General features: G+C 37.1%; 1 protein-coding gene across 1 annotated transcript in view; it reads left to right on the plus strand.

Moving 5' to 3' along the window:
* tafa5b (TAFA chemokine like family member 5b) overlaps window positions 1–15261 on the plus strand; it is a 27907-nt gene extending 12646 nt beyond the window's left edge. The window contains exons 2-4 of the mRNA XM_016496496.1: window positions 2455–2604; window positions 13317–13444; window positions 14423–15261. Coding sequence (XP_016351982.1) covers window positions 2455–2604; window positions 13317–13444; window positions 14423–14431 — 287 coding nt within the window. The 3' untranslated portion in view covers window positions 14432–15261. The remainder of the gene's footprint in view (window positions 1–2454; window positions 2605–13316; window positions 13445–14422) is intronic.
* Window positions 15262–16079: the final 818 nt, after the last annotated feature.

A 16079-nucleotide genomic window follows, 5' to 3' on the forward strand; every position in this document is an offset into this window, starting at 1 on the left:
GGCAGAAAGCGCATCCTGTTTGCTTTCATTATTTTACAAAAGCGCAACGTTTCGTTGTTATTCTGAGTGCACACGAATAAACGTAGAGTCTTTACAGATACAAAAGATGCATTACTCTTATTTGTATGACTAAAAATGACAAAGTATTTTAAGAGCAAATGATCGCACCGGCGCCTCCATCTGTCATGAAATAGCCCAAGCACGCTTCTGTTCAGCTTCCACACTCCGCACAAACACGTGAACAGCGCACTTTTTTTCTAGGCTAACATTAGATTGAGCTGCCATATAAAGTTGCTACTACATGCATATTTCAGATGATAAGCCATATTTGAGATCGATGAATGTTAGGTGAGCATATGGATGTCCTGCCCGATGTATATTACCACATAGACCAGCCGTTAACGATTTGTCCGTCACGGACTGCATGATTTCGTCACTTCGTGTGGAATTTTTTTTCTGTGACTAAGCGACTAATAACATTTTGGTCGACCAAACTAACGGTTAGTCGACTATTAGGGGGCAGCTCTAGTATCTTACTTCAGTCTGAAAAAATCTGCATCACAATCAGCGACTGGCATTATTGGCGTGGTAAAAAGGCTTTACAAAGCTCTGACAGCGCTTCAAACCAGTGGTGTTGAGCATTATGAAATTCAGAGGCTACAATAGGCAGTGAATTGGACAGTGATTGAAAGCGCTCTGATCCAATGGCCAAAAAGCTGTCTGATCCAAAAGTCAACAACATATAAAAATGACAATCTTTAGAGTAATTTTATGAACAAATGTGGAAAATTAAAAACGTAGAAAATAAATTCAAGCCATGTCATCCTAAATTCCAGTGCAGTGAAAGAGCTGTCGGCAGGGGGTGCTGCAGCACCCACAGAACCTCTAGTACCCGCGGCTATGATATAAAGTGTCAAATTAAGAGGAAAAGACAAGGCCAAAGATGCTTATAATAGCTGGATCTGGCAACACGATGGAGGCTGCGCCCGTGTCGTCTCTCACAACTCTCTCTAGCATTGTTCACTCCGCAAGCGTCTCGCAGCAACATGTATATTTCTCCATCATTTTCACAACACGGCCACTAAATTGAATTAGCTATACATTCAGGCTACGTTCACACTGCAGGCAAATGTGACTCAGATCTGTTTTTGTCATGACAGTGTGAACAGCACAAACCGCATGGAATCTGATCTTTTCAATTCCCATTTGTGCCACTTCCATATGTGGTACTAAATCCGATACATGTCAGATGTTTTGCAATGCGACCGCAGTGTGAACAGTCATGTCGGATTTCATGCGGCTTTTACGTCATTCTTGATCGACATTCGTCATAATTCCGCGCTGATGGGAGACACTTCAAAGATTTTACACACCCACAGTTATCAAGACAGTTGCGAAAGGTAATCAGTGGGAGTATAATGTGTCAGAACTCATAAGAATTACAGTGACAACTACACTGTACAAACAAAACATGAGGGCTCGTATCATAAATGTTTCAAAACTCTGCTGACTTTTGTCACATCCTTGTCTTTATTTTTCATATTGCCTGCACATAATTTTGCCGGATTCAGCAGCAGATCACACTATAAATAAACGCATAATTGATTACTTTATGTCCTCCGTGTTTCCGTATGACAGCGCGCTGCGCAAGTGTTCCCTGCGGAATTAGGCTACTTTTCCACTGTTACCGCGAGATGTTTTTCAACTTTGTGGGTCGACGCGACCCCACTAACGTGATATTTATCCCCCTTAACATGATTGTGCTAGTTTTGGACTAGTTTTGAGAAGCAATTGGGCGGATTATGTTGTGTAAATCTGGAAACCCTGTTCGTATTGATCTTTTGCGCATGCTGGTCAGTTCAGAACCATGATCTGTTCACACTGTAAAATTGATATTGGCCACATTTAAAACAACAATGTGAACAGCTACACAAAAAAATCGGATCTGAGAAAAAAATCGGAATAAGCACTAAGGCTCGCTGTGTGAACGTAGCCTCAGACACTCATATGAGATGTTTTAAATGATAAATTAGTCATTCAGAAAACAGATTTTATTTTTGAATATTAAAAATTTACAGAGGTCCGGACCTCGATGACCTCATAGCTGGATATGGCCATGGCAGCCCGTACAATTATTTAAATAATTTGAAGTCTTATACCGAAAAATAATACAGCCCAATACCTGAGCCATATTTAGGAACTAGAATTACTGACTAGGGCCAGTAACCACTTAGCAACCACCCATAAAACCATAGCTATCGCTTAGAGAAACATGCTAAAAACCACTCAGAACATGTAAGCAACCACATACAACAACCTGGCAACCAGCCACATCAATCCAACCTTTTAGCAGGGAAACTGGCACCACTCACATTTTCTTAAAGATTTGATTGTCATCCTGGGGGTTTTGAAAGCCCAGCTGACATTTCTCTAAACTCTTTGTCCTTCATTCAGGTCAGCTGGCGGCGGGTACATGTGAAATCGTGACTCTGGACCGGGACAGCAGTCAGCCAAGGAGGACCATCGCCCGGCAGACGGCCAGGTGTGCCTGCAGGAAGGGCCAGATTGCCGGCACTACCAGAGCCAGTCCAGCATGTGTGGATGGTAAGAATGAGGAGGGGCTGAGGTGGGACTCATCCAGGCTTTGGCTCATCCACTGCCTCAAAGCCTACCAGAGCATCCATAGCTGGGGCTTTCAGATTCCAGTCTGATCCATGAGATTACGCTGCTCAGTGAGTGTGGCTGAAGTGTCACTCACAGGATTTGGGATGTTGCTGCAGGTTTCATCAGTGCCTGAGGTCACGTGTGTGGAATGTGTTACGAGGTGACGGACGCTGGGGAAATTTAGAGTTGGTGAGATTAGCGCCGAGCTGCTGTGTGTTATTTAAATAGCAAACTTCTGTAAACACAAATGACAGGTGAATCTTGACTATAGGTTGTCATATGAACAAACTTGAGTTTCTGAAATCTTTAAATTCACAAAGCTACATTTCGAGTCCAGCATGACTGAAAGAGTTGCAGTTCAGTAAGCGAATCATATATTCATTCAGTGAATCAGATGTTAATGATTGAATGAGTTCATTAGATCAAGGATTCATCAGACTGATTCAAACTAGTAATTCTTTTTGAGCGATTCATTAAAAGAACTGGCTCATTGGAGTAATTTGCTCATGAATCAGACTATGTGTACATTTGTTTTTGTTAAGTATCAATCTTCTGCAAACTGAATCTCACCTACAGGGTTTTATATGAACAAAATTAAGTTTCTAAAATCTTTAAATACACAAAGCTTCATTTTGAGTCAAACATGACTGAAAGACTTGCGGTTCATTAAATGACTCCGATATTAAGCAATCGATCTAATGGATTCAGTGAGTTAATTAAGTGAAGGATTTGTAAGACTGATTCAAACCAGTACGTTTTCTTTAGTTATTCCTTAAAATAACTGACTCATTCGAGTCATTTGTTTATGAATCAGAGTTAATTGCCAAACTTTTGCAAACACAAATGACAGGTGAATCTCGACTACAGAACCTGAGATTCTATCATTTTTAAATGCACAAAGCTGCATTTCGGGTCCAACATGACTGAAAGAGTTGTGGTTCAGTAAATGAATCAGATGTTCATTCAGTGAATCAGATGTTCATATCCACTTTGACACATACAGTGGGTTCATTAAATGAAGGATTTGTCAGACTGATTTAAACTAATTAGTTGATTCATTAGAGTCATTCATTCATGAATCATAGTGCTAGTTGCGCTGTGTGTTTGTTTTCGATTAAGCACCAGACTTTTGCAATAAAACAAATGACAGGTGAATCTTGACTACAGGTTGTCATATGAACAAACTGAAGTTTCTAAAATCTTAAAATACACAAAGCTTCATTTTGAGTTAAACATACAGTAACTGACTTGTGGCTCAGTAAGTGAATCAGATGTTAATAACCACCTGACAAATTCAGTGAGATAAATAAATGAAGTGTTATTTATCTAAGTGAAGTTATTTATTTAATTGTTATTTATTTAAGTAAAGTGAAGTCAGACTGATTCAAAACAATGTTTTTCAGCGATTTCACCAAACTTAAAAAAAAAAAGAAGTTGTTTAAAAGGTCTATTTAAAGATTTGAGAAACTAAACTTAAACATGCACAACTTCATTTCGAGACTAACATGACTGACATAACTTGCAGTTCAGTGTGTCAGATGTTATTTCAGTATGTCAGATGTTATTTCAGTGAATTAGATGTTTCTAACCGCTCTGACAGATTCATTGAGTTCATTAAGTGAAGGATTTGTCAGACTGATTAAAACAAATGTTTTTTTGAGTGATTCATTAAAAGAACTGGCTCATTAGACTCATTTGTTCATGTTAATTTCACTGTTCGTTTGTTTTTGAATACAGCTGTGTAGTGAACATAATGGAAATACATAATACAGGGTCTTTTTATTTCATTACATTCACTTCAGCTTACTTTTATACTGTATCCGAGAAGCAAATGAGAGATTTGTAATTATATTTGCCATTTACAGTTTTTGCAAGTACATTTGTTGTGTTCCCTTTTTCTTCAATTTAGTTTTAGTCTTACGTGGACTGGTTTTCAGCATGACCTGCACTTATCTTCATGTGATCATATGTCGTCTTGCCTTCAGTTGATGCTATGACCCCCGAGTAATTTCAAGACATATTTCGTAAGGTAGGAGTTTCTTCGTGGCCAGATGAAAGTAGGTGTTCTTGAGTAATAGTTTTTGAAAGACAGTCCTCCGTGTTTATATGACCTTACATCACCTGTAGTGGGCTACACCACATGCCAATCAGTAACCCTGGCTGAAGAAATGTTAAAAAAGTGAAAAATGATGTAAAAAAGTCAAAATAGCAAATAATCCAATAAACAATAAAGATTACGAATATAAAATTAGCAAAAACAGAACGATGCAAGCAGAAAAAAAAGTGCCTCAGTAATTCCTCATTGCGGTTATTGGAAAATCGTCTCATGGCTTACAAACCAAATTGACAATAAAAATCAGTCATTCTACATTGGCATTTTCTAACAAGACAGCCGGATACAATTTCTTCAGCGGTGCGTGCAGAGGTCTTGAGGCTTTGGCCTTTCAAAAATACAGTTATTTCATAGCAACCAATGGATTCCGCTCTTCAGATATAAATTTAAGGCTTAAAAATAAAATCTCAACGTATCCAATTTACAATTTACCCCCTGCATACGAAGACAATCTTTTCTCGAACTCCACAGCTCCCTCAATATTTCCTCAGTCTTGTTTGTCGTTTAACTATGTACCCCACTCACTTTTAATTTTGTGTAATTTGCTACTCTGAGTGTCTAAAGCTATTAAAGAAATATTGATTTCTTCAGTTGTTTTGTTTCTTTGGATAAAAAGCTTCTGCTAAATATAACCCGATCTCTTCAAATGAGGCAACACTGCTGTTTTATCTTGTTCTGTGCCCTGTGGCTTTATCTGATAAAAGGCAGGCAATCAGACAGGTTTTGATACTGAGAAAGAATAGCCAGCACGTCTGCCATTATGTATTAGTACCAAGACTGGCAGCTTTAGTCGCACGATAGCAGGCACTGAGAAAACATGCACCGCTGATGGAAGGTGAGCAGACTTTTGTGTTCAGCACATTGAAGACAAAACAAGATGACACTGTTGATCACATGTGGCTCAGTGATAAATAAGAGTGTCCGTGGTGAAAAGAGAAAAATCTAAAAATAAAAATCTAGTTTAAAATATATAAAATGCAAAGTTCATGTTTCAAATTTTTATGCCAAAGTAATTAAAATTTAATCTAAAATGTCACGTGGTGCAACACCTCCTAACATTTTAAATAAATTAGATGTACACAACATAATTGTTATTTCAAAAACGTTTTTAAATATATTTTCCAAGGTAAAAATTAAATTTTTCAAATATAAATGAATATGAATGATTAATGAATGAATCTGAATTAAAATATTAGTTTATGGGGAGTTATGCCATTTTACAAACTGAAGTAACCGTTCATTGTTATAAAAAGGTCAAATTACCAATATATTAAGAGCATATTTTTATATATTACACATATACTACAGAAATTAATATTTTTACTCATCAAAATAAATGTTTCTTTTGAACTTTCTATTCATTAAAGAATCTTGAAAAAAAAGATTAATTTCCATAAAAATATTAAGCTGTGTGTAAGCTGTTTTGAACAGTAATATATATAAACCTGTAGGCGTAGCACTGTATTCAGTGTATCTGTGGAGTTTAACATAAAATGAAATGCTCAGACAGACTGAAAAATGGAAAACACATTCTCTGGCATGAAACCAGGCTGAAATTATGTTTAATTCATGTTTGTAGTATAATTAAATTTTCACTTGTACAAGTACAGTGACAGGTCAGTTCAAACTGCAAACCGCCTGCATGTAGAACGAGTAACAAGAAAAGCAGAGCTGCATTTGCTCTGTGGAATCTGTTAAGACGTCTTGGGTAATGATGTCGACATGGCAATTAGAATGAATTTATCATCAAACAAACAGGAAATTAAACCTTCATGAAGTTTTTATGTAGAACAAAATCAAAGTGGCCTGGAAAGATCTGGCATCAATATCGCATCAGTCTGAAAAAGCTAAATGAGAGGCGGCTGCGGCATGTTGGGACACAGAGGGACTGCGGATTCTGCCTGGAAGCGGGCGGGAAGTGACAGCAACAGAGCCCAATTCCCTCAGCTGGTGGTAGCGGGGAGGTGAGAGCCGACAGCTGGAATATGCCCTGAAAACTATGCGGAAAGTCAGAGGAAGGAGAGCATTTTAACAGCATTTTTTTTTAAAGGTGATCGTCGGCCAGGTGTCAGGATAATCAAGTCCCGCTCACCGAGCACCTGCATTAATTCCATATCTTTGACTCCACAATCGAATTCGTAATGTCAGCCCAAGGATTAGTAATGTTTACAAAGTCACACAGCCTAGATGGATGTGATAGGTCAGGGTTGACCTCAGACCACAGCATCTGCTTGTATAGCGTGTATCTATGTGCCAGAATTACAAATGGGATACCGGCTCCCCAAAACATTCAGGAGTAGCTTGAGAAGTTCCGCGCCATCAATCAAGACAACAAAGTCAAGATGGAGCTCGCTTTGTATGGGGAATATCACGTCGAGGACACCAAAATCTACAATTGTTTACATTTAATACAAGTTGCAGATGCTGGCATGGCTTTATAGTTTTGAAAGGACGGATAAGGACACAAAATATATTGTTATTTGGCTCGCCCACTAAATAAATACAGAGACTTGATGTAAGTGGTCCCACTAGAAAATAATTATATAATGCATCCTCTGTGTTTCCACAATGCTCTAAAAATTAGCATGCCCTGTGATGAAGTGTCTGCCGGTGTGCCCATGATAACACAGACTCTCCGCCTTGACTCCACCTTGACTCTTTTACACAGCCATCCTCTCACAAAGATACTTTAATTTTGTTTTCTAGAATCAATTATGGTGGTGAGGACTATCCATAAGCGGAGGGTGAACCAACTCCAGGGTAAGGCTAAAAGTAGCCAAATATATTAAACCCGTCTTTTTAGGCAAGAACCAGACATGGGTTCCGTGTAGGCTAAAAAAAGTTTAATGGGACTGAATTTGTATTTAACATGATTACAATTTAATAAAAACGTTAGAAATTGATAATTATATAACGTTTCCTTTCCACGGTTATTCAAACAGCGAATAAATTATATATAGAAAGTGACATTATCACTAACATTAATCTATCGTGAGTTTAAGCACTCTAAAAAAAAATTAAAAATCATTATAATCACTGAAGCTGTATAGGCCTACACTGTGAAATGAATCTCTTACTTACAATGTACGTACATCTGCTCTTTGTTGTTTATGATGAGAAAATTCGCAAGAGTCCGGATTTCAGTAAGCGAACGCGCGCGCGCGCACTCAACAAAACTGATGAGTTTCAGCGATGACTCATCTGAACGCTTCTGATTGGCCATTGCATTCCTAAGCTCAACAGAACTGTGTGGGATTGGTTATAATGCGCAAAACTCTAAAAACGCCTAAAATGAAATAGGGTGCAACATGAGCAGATCTTAATTTAATGCCGCAATCGACACTTTTTATTCATTTTCACTTTGTTAGCAACAGACGTAATAGATTTAATTTGTTTGTGCAGGGGCATTTTTGTCCAATTTAGTGGCATTTTTGCCCCAAGTCCCCGTGGCCAGGGGAAGGCTAAGCCTTACACACGCTCCGCCTATGGGACTATCATTGTACACATATTTGTGCATTTGGTGATTAAGCCAAATGTATTATTCTGTTTCAGGGGAGCTATCAAAGCAAGTTTTGTGATAGTGTAATGAAATGTTTTGTACAAAATATACATGCAGTGTATATATCAGGGTTATTACTGTATAGTTTACTGAAAATAAAAACATAGACATTCTCATTGTTTAAAATAAATGTTAACTGAAATAAAATATAAAAAACTTAAAACTTATTTTATTATAGCTAGTTGCCATTCAACATTGCTCATTTTCATTTAGATGAGCTTGATGTACTAAAATAACCAAAACTGAAATAAAACTATTTAGACAGCTAAAAAAAAAACTTTTAAAAATGACAAAAACACATAAAAATTACTAAAACTAAGTAAAATTAAAATTTAAAATATAAAAAAAACTTGCATATTAAAAAATATTAATTCAAAATATATATTAATATTAATTGAATCTAGTAGAATATAATAGTATCTCAATTATACCCAAATAGCATTGGTGTGTATATATATTTCTATAATATATTACAATTTAATAAATTGACTCTTTAAAACATTAAAAGGTTACATTATTAATAAATATTTAAAATATAAAATTTTGTGTGTATACATTTGATAAATATGAATAATATTAATTAACTAATATTAATAATATAACATTTTAATGTCCTTCAGAGTCAATTTATGTTTAATGTTATTTTTCAAAATCGTAAACAATACCAGTAAGTAATGCTAGTGATTCAAACACACAAAACAGTTCTTCCCTTGATTTTGAGCTAATGACTAAAAGTAATAACTTGTGGTGCAGATGTTTATTCAGTAACCGATAAGACTGATTGATTGAGTTCATTTAAAAAAGGATTCATCAGACTCATTCTAACCAGTGAGTTTGTGAGTGTTTTTGACAGATCCAGTGATTTATTCAGATTAGATTTTTCTTCATTCAGATTCATTCAGACTGATTCAAACCAGAAACTTGAGACAGATTCATTAAAAGAGCTGGTTCATAAGACTCGTCCATTTGTGAATCCATCTACACTGATCGTACTGCATGTTTGTTTTTGAGTGGAATATGTGCAATAGAAGATTCAGCAGCATTGAGAATAGCAGCACAGACAATACTGGTGTAATGGCATTGTGAGAACGATGGACGCAAAACAATAGATAGAAAATATTCATTGCTATTCACATCCAATTCATTAGCCAATTTCTTACATCATAAATTCCCCTCACTGATTGCATCACAGTGGGGGGCTTAACATTGACAACAGAAGGGCCCTGGCTTAGAAACTGTTTGAAATGTAAGCTCATGAATTCATTATAAAAACAACATGTGTTACTTGTAAATTATGGGCATTTCCTCTGTAAGCAGCGCTGATCTGAATACTAGTGTGTGCCATTACTGTGAAAGTTAAACATATAGAATTTTCAAGCTGTGTCCGCTGTAAAAATGTATGGACAGATGTTTGATGTTCTCGTCTGTGCCAAACGTTTGAGTAATTGCAGTCCGCTGCAATGAGCAGCCCATCTCATTTACTGTCCTGATAAATCTCGAGTCCGGCCTCTGCATCGGTCATCAGTCACAGCTAAATTCTTAACTGGGGCAGGAATGACAGGGCCTTCAGGACTGGAACTAACTTTCTTCAGAATATCATGAAGACCCCATTAAAAAAATCAAATTTAGGTTTAAAAAAAAAACTGAATTTGACCATTACGGTGCTTGCATGTAGGGTTAGGTGAGATATCTAATATTAGCAATGACAAAATTAAGCAACATTTTGTTGTTTTTAATGCGCTTTTTATTTGCACATTCGTTTGAATGTTTAAATAATGTCTCTGATGTAAACTTAAAGGCATAGTTTACCCAAAAATGAAAATTCTGTAATCATTTACTCACCCTCATGTTGTTCCAAACCTGTATGAATTTCTTCTGTTGAACACAAAAGAAGATATTTTGAAGAATGTTGGTAACCACTGACTTCCATATGTATGGAACTATGGAAAAAAAATACTATGGAAGTCAAAGGCTACCGACAGCTGCTTGGTTACCAACATGCTTCAAAATATCTTCTTTTATGCCCAACAGAAGAAAGAAACTTGTACAGGTTTGGAACACGTAGAGGGTGGGTAAACGATGACAGAATTTACATTTTTGGATGAACTATCCCTTTAAGAAGCAAAGACAATATTAGAAGTTTGAACTATCCATTTCAAAGAAGTAACTCAAATCTTTGATTCAAAAGATTCATTTGTACCACAGTAGCACTGCAACATTTCAGTTTGTTTTTTAAATATTCAAATTATCATATTTACATACTGCATTGTGATTGGTATTTTTCTTAAATCTATTTGCATACTGATTTGTGATTAATCATTTCTTTCTTGTATCAATTTAAAAGCAGTGAAGAGTGTCATTTTGTGGGGTCATTTTCATATAAAGCTGACAAAAAAAAAAAGAAACAGTTCCACAGATGAAAAACGTACCTAGCTATTGTTGTGCTACCTTTCCAGCTCCGATATTTCCTTCAGAAAATGCAGTTTTTGTATTGAATAATTTTGATAAAATATTTGTAAATTGCAGAGCCACAGCTGAAATGCACATTGAATATTTTACGTGTACAAAAAAGAATCAGAGAGAAATCATTTTGAGTGTGATAATGGAGGTATCCAGTGATCTGTCACAATTTAGATGCCATCTGTAGCAGCAAAGAGAGATGCATGAATAGTGAGCAAGAAAATCTTCTCACAAGAATTGATTGCAGGGATTATTTTGATCTTTGTTTTGCCCTTTTCTAATTTCAAACTGCTAACGTGTGGATACTTCAAATATACAGATTATAATTCAACAGATTTGATTTCCAGCATCTAACAATAAGGAATTTGCAATGCAAATCTGAGTTAAGCAACAAGATGTTTTCATTCAGAATCAGGAACATAAAATCATTATCTGGACAATGTCACATTTTGGTCTCAGTAAGCAACTTCCATATTACTTTTGTGCCCCTTTGACCAGAAACTCCAAGTTCAGAGAGTTCTTTGATGTATTGATTCAGAGGCACTTTGTGCACTCTGTCATAGTCTGTTTGGCATCCGTGCAGTGACAGTCTCAATGCTCAATAGCAGGAGACGAGGGACAGCTCATTAGAGACAGTGTCTGAGAGCTTACTGTGTTGTGCTGACAGGACTCTCTTCGGCTGTTGTTTGTGGATTTGTTGACTTTACTTCTTTAAAGTGTTAAAATGTTGATGATCTGTCATGTGTAATGCATCACCGGAGGCCGGAGTGATCCGATGTCCTGCCCGAGACAGGCAGAGAATGAGTTAGAGGTGGGATCTGGGGGGTTTTCGAAATAGCTGAGTATTTTACTGTGAAATAAAGGGTTTTGGGGGCATCATTATTACAGTATGTCAACTTGACAAATCCCTAATGCAAGACCAGACATTTATAAAATGTAATGGCTCCTAGAGCTTTCCAGCTTTTCATGTCCTTCAGTCAGACTCGAGATACTGTTACTTTACTTTCTGATCTGACTTGTGGTTTTCTCATAGAGTATTATCAAATATCACATAGACTTGCAATGAAAATCTTGGACTGTAATCCAATCTATTTGTTTATACCTCCATCCATCTAATTACTCATCTGTCTGTCTATCTATGCCACATAAGGAGACACAACCTTTTTTTTATACTATTTTAAGCATGCAAGCAGTCCTTCGTCAAGACAAGTGTTGTTGTTTACTTATTGGCAGGGGAAACCAACTAAGCCAACAAACCCACACCCAACCCCAAATTAATATTTTTAAAATCTGAACTACATATAAGACTAGCGTTGAATAGCATGCTAATCTTAAAATATAGATAAGAGCACCAATGGCTGCAACCTACGGTTTTGTGAATCATGCCTACAAAATTAAGATGTACCAAATTTGCATGAAAGGCTCTTTTATTTGTCGTTATGGCCCAGGGCATAACAGTGAATACTAATGCTGGAGATTAGTAGCGGAAGCTATAGTCCCTAGAGTAGATGCTGTGAGGGAAACATTCACTACATAACAAACTACTTTGAGTTTGGAAGGCATCTCTACAACTATTTTTTACCTTTAAGAACGTGCCTTTTCCTTTGGTGAGAGTGACATTTTGCCTCCATTTGTATCTACTTGTTCTCCAAGCACTTTATTAGCCTTCCTCCAAATGTACAAATGCTGCCACCCCGATATTTATGTACTTTTTCTTCCCTGGGTTATATTTCACTCTGATGATCATTTTCTCTACCTCACAAATGTACTCTTTTTTTTCTCCCTCTCTCTCTCTTTCATTTTCTCTTAGTTTCCCTACCTTCCTCCCTCCCTCCCTCCCTTTTTTCCCTCTCTCTCTAAGGGCCAATTGGGGTGTCATGGTATGCAAATGAACATGTAAGGGTGCCCTAGTTATTATAAATAGACATTTATGTTTGATTAAGTGCAAAACAATCTTACCTCAGGAAAAAATTTTCACTGTTGGACCTTAGCGATCTGTTTCAAAGAGAAAAGCTTAGGATATTAGGCCAAGTGCTGGAGTACCTTTCTCTCATTGCTATTTGCCTTTGTTGCATGAAATGTCCTGATTTTACCATGTCTTGACCCTTCTGAATTTCATGCATTAATGAGAATTCCTTTAAGACAAGCTATGTTGGTCTGTCATATGATGGTTTTATATTTATTAACTAAACTTGACCTTCATGACATTAATATATAATGCTAAAATCGGTCTATTTAGACAAATTTCCTCTACTATGTAAAGTACTGTTCTATCGCAATTCTTTTGCACATCAGGTGCACCAATGAAATCATCTTAAAACATTCTAGTAAATTCACAGTAAAAAAAAAAGAAATAAGTAAATGACTACACTATGATAAGCCCCACTCTATGTTTATTTTCATATTAAGTGGCATGTTTCGGAAAGAAATATATGGCCTTATGGAAGTGAAATATGTTGCAAAATATCGTTTCATGTATTTAACTTCCTCTTCATGTTCATTTTCCTCTTCTTTTCACAGTGCACATTGTCAGGAGTAGACAGTGGTGTGAGATGATGCCTTGTTTGGATGACGAAGGCTGTGACCTATTGGTAAACAGAACGGGCTGGACATGTGCACAGCCGGGAGGCCGAGTGAAAACAACCACAGTAAGTGCCACAAAACAAAACAACAACTCAGGACTTAGACTTGCTTGTCAAAAAGGCTGGTGTCATGACAAATATCTCACCGGATCCCAATAATAATAAAAGTATAATAAAAGTATAATTTTAATTTAATAAAATGCAATATCAAACAACGATGGCCTGAAATTCTATAGAAGATTTCTATGATTATGTGTAGTAGCTTGTAATGTATGTCATGTAAGTTAGCTTGTTAACCACAAGATAACAGACAACACTAAGGATGACAATGTTTTATGCCACTATTTATAGCTTTGGTTATATAAATATACATAGCAACTAATTCAAGATATGTTAATTGCTTTTGTTGCTTAAAGGAATAATTCACCCATAAATGAAAATTCTGTCATCAGTTACTCACCCTCATCTAGTTCCAAACACTTAAGACTTTGGTTAATCTTCGAAACACAAATTAATATATTTTCAATGAAACCTGAGAGATTTTTGTCGACGATCCAAAAAGGTTATAAATGCATCGTAAAACAAATTCATACTGTATGAATTTGTGCAGTTTAATCCAATTCTTGTGAAGAGATACGATCACTTTATATGAAGAAAAGATTGAATTTTGGTTTTTATACAGATTTATCCAATCTTAATGTGTTTCAAAGCTTAATGACTTATGGGTTTGCAAGACCATGAGGTGAGTAAATGATGATAGAATTTAGCATTTTTGGGTGAACTATTCCTTTTAATTTAAATACAATCAAAAAGCTATTAGCTACAGATTTCTAAATATATGGAATAAAATACGCCTAAAGGTTTCAGTCATCTGTGTCACTGGCATTGAGAGGGCTTTTTCTTAAAATGTAAGAATACATTTTACCTCTCCGATTTGCCTTGGTTAGGGTCCAACCGGGGAAGGATCTGGGACAACACCAGAACCTCTCAGAATGCATAACTTATCGTGTTATATGGCCTAACTATTGTGTTTAATCCCACCAGGTATCCTGACGCCAGTGGGGAGCGATTTTCCCAAGAGAGGTGTGATGTACGGAAGCACCTCGTCATTCTCCAAAGCTACAGCGGGGCGGGGGAGGGGAGCATTCATCATAGTCCTGTTAGCCCTGTCTGTCAGTCTCTCCATTAGTCCTTCAGTCTCATAAGATAAGGGGTGAGGGCCTCTCGTCATGAAGTTTACGTGGACCATGAGGAACGGATCCCCCTGTGCTGTCAATCAAAGTTGGAACCAACCAACGTTTTGTTTGCTGATGTCAAAACTGGCAAATGATCGGTTGCAGAATAGTTTGCGACCTGGGTTGTGAAACGTGTACGGATCTATCGGAATTTTACAGACCAAAGAAATACGGGCAAGTTTCTGTGGGGAAGGATTTCCAATATGAACACGAATACACACATCAGCTGCTTCAGCTTCAAATGCAAGCAAAAACACCTGAGCTTTGTAAGGAGTTTTCCAAACCAAGCACACGCAAAATGGACAACAAAGACATTTGCGATGAAACTGTTGACTTTTCTTCGATTGTAGAGCTGCTGCCATTGTTGTGAATTGGACTGAAATCAGTCAGGATTTGAAAACGTAGCGAATGTGGCAGGGGATTTGTCAAACCGAACATTATCTACCTGACCTGAAGAGACTAGCGGAGACTTGCGCTTCGGGAGAGACCATCCTATGTATTTTCAGAGTCATAAAGTTATATATATATATTTAACAGTTTTATATGATGTACCTTTGTAGCGAACCTTATTTAACACTGACAATGTGATCCTATTCATAAAGGGTGAATTGAAAACAGTCATGTCCTGGAAAGTTATTTACGCACTGCTTTCTTCGCAAATGAACATAGGAAGGAAAATAGTGTACTTGTGTATTTGTGAGTAAACTTTTGTTTTGTAACAACATTCAACAATATACACACACATAAAAAGCAACTGTAACCCAACTTGACAAGGTTATATACATCAGTATACAGCTATGGGTAAAATGTGTTTTACCGCAGAGATTGTACACTGGCTAATTCATCTTATAAAAACTGTTTATGTGTCAGTCCTTCTGTGATATCTGTCATATCGAGACGGTCACCCCATTAAGATAATGGCCCTTATGAGATAATGGCCCGTCCGCCACAACGAGCGCCGTGTCCTGTGTGGTTTCTCTTAGACCATTACTCTGCCATTGTTGGCCCCTCTCCTCCTCTCTCAGCGCCGAGCCTGTGGAGGAATGCTGCTGTCAGCCAGGCTTCAAGCTTCATTTAACATCACTAACAGCCTGCATTACACACGCCGTCTCTCAGCTACAGCTGCAGTGCCCCACAATATCACCCCCCTCACGGCCCGGCCTAAAAGTACCCGGAGTGTTTATGAGGGTTTGAAGGAGAATGATGTTGGCTTTATTGAGGCTTTTAATAAGATCTTAACAACTTGCATTAATCATTTACTTCAGTTTTATGTGGAAAAAAGTGGCCCTTCATACTTAAACCTGAAGTTAAATATGCTAAAAGACATTCTTCTATTTCAGTTTAATATGCGGAGACAACTATAAGTAAGCCATTTGTAGGCTGATTCCCCTGTGAAGTGTAAACACTGTGACTCCCGACCAGCCTGACATGGCAACAGTGGCTTGACCAATGGTGTGAGTTTGGGG

This window comes from Sinocyclocheilus anshuiensis, unplaced genomic scaffold, assembly GCF_001515605.1.
Source record: "Sinocyclocheilus anshuiensis isolate Anshui unplaced genomic scaffold, SAMN03320099.WGS_v1.1 scaffold778, whole genome shotgun sequence".
Classification (NCBI taxonomy): domain Eukaryota; kingdom Metazoa; phylum Chordata; class Actinopteri; order Cypriniformes; family Cyprinidae; genus Sinocyclocheilus; species Sinocyclocheilus anshuiensis.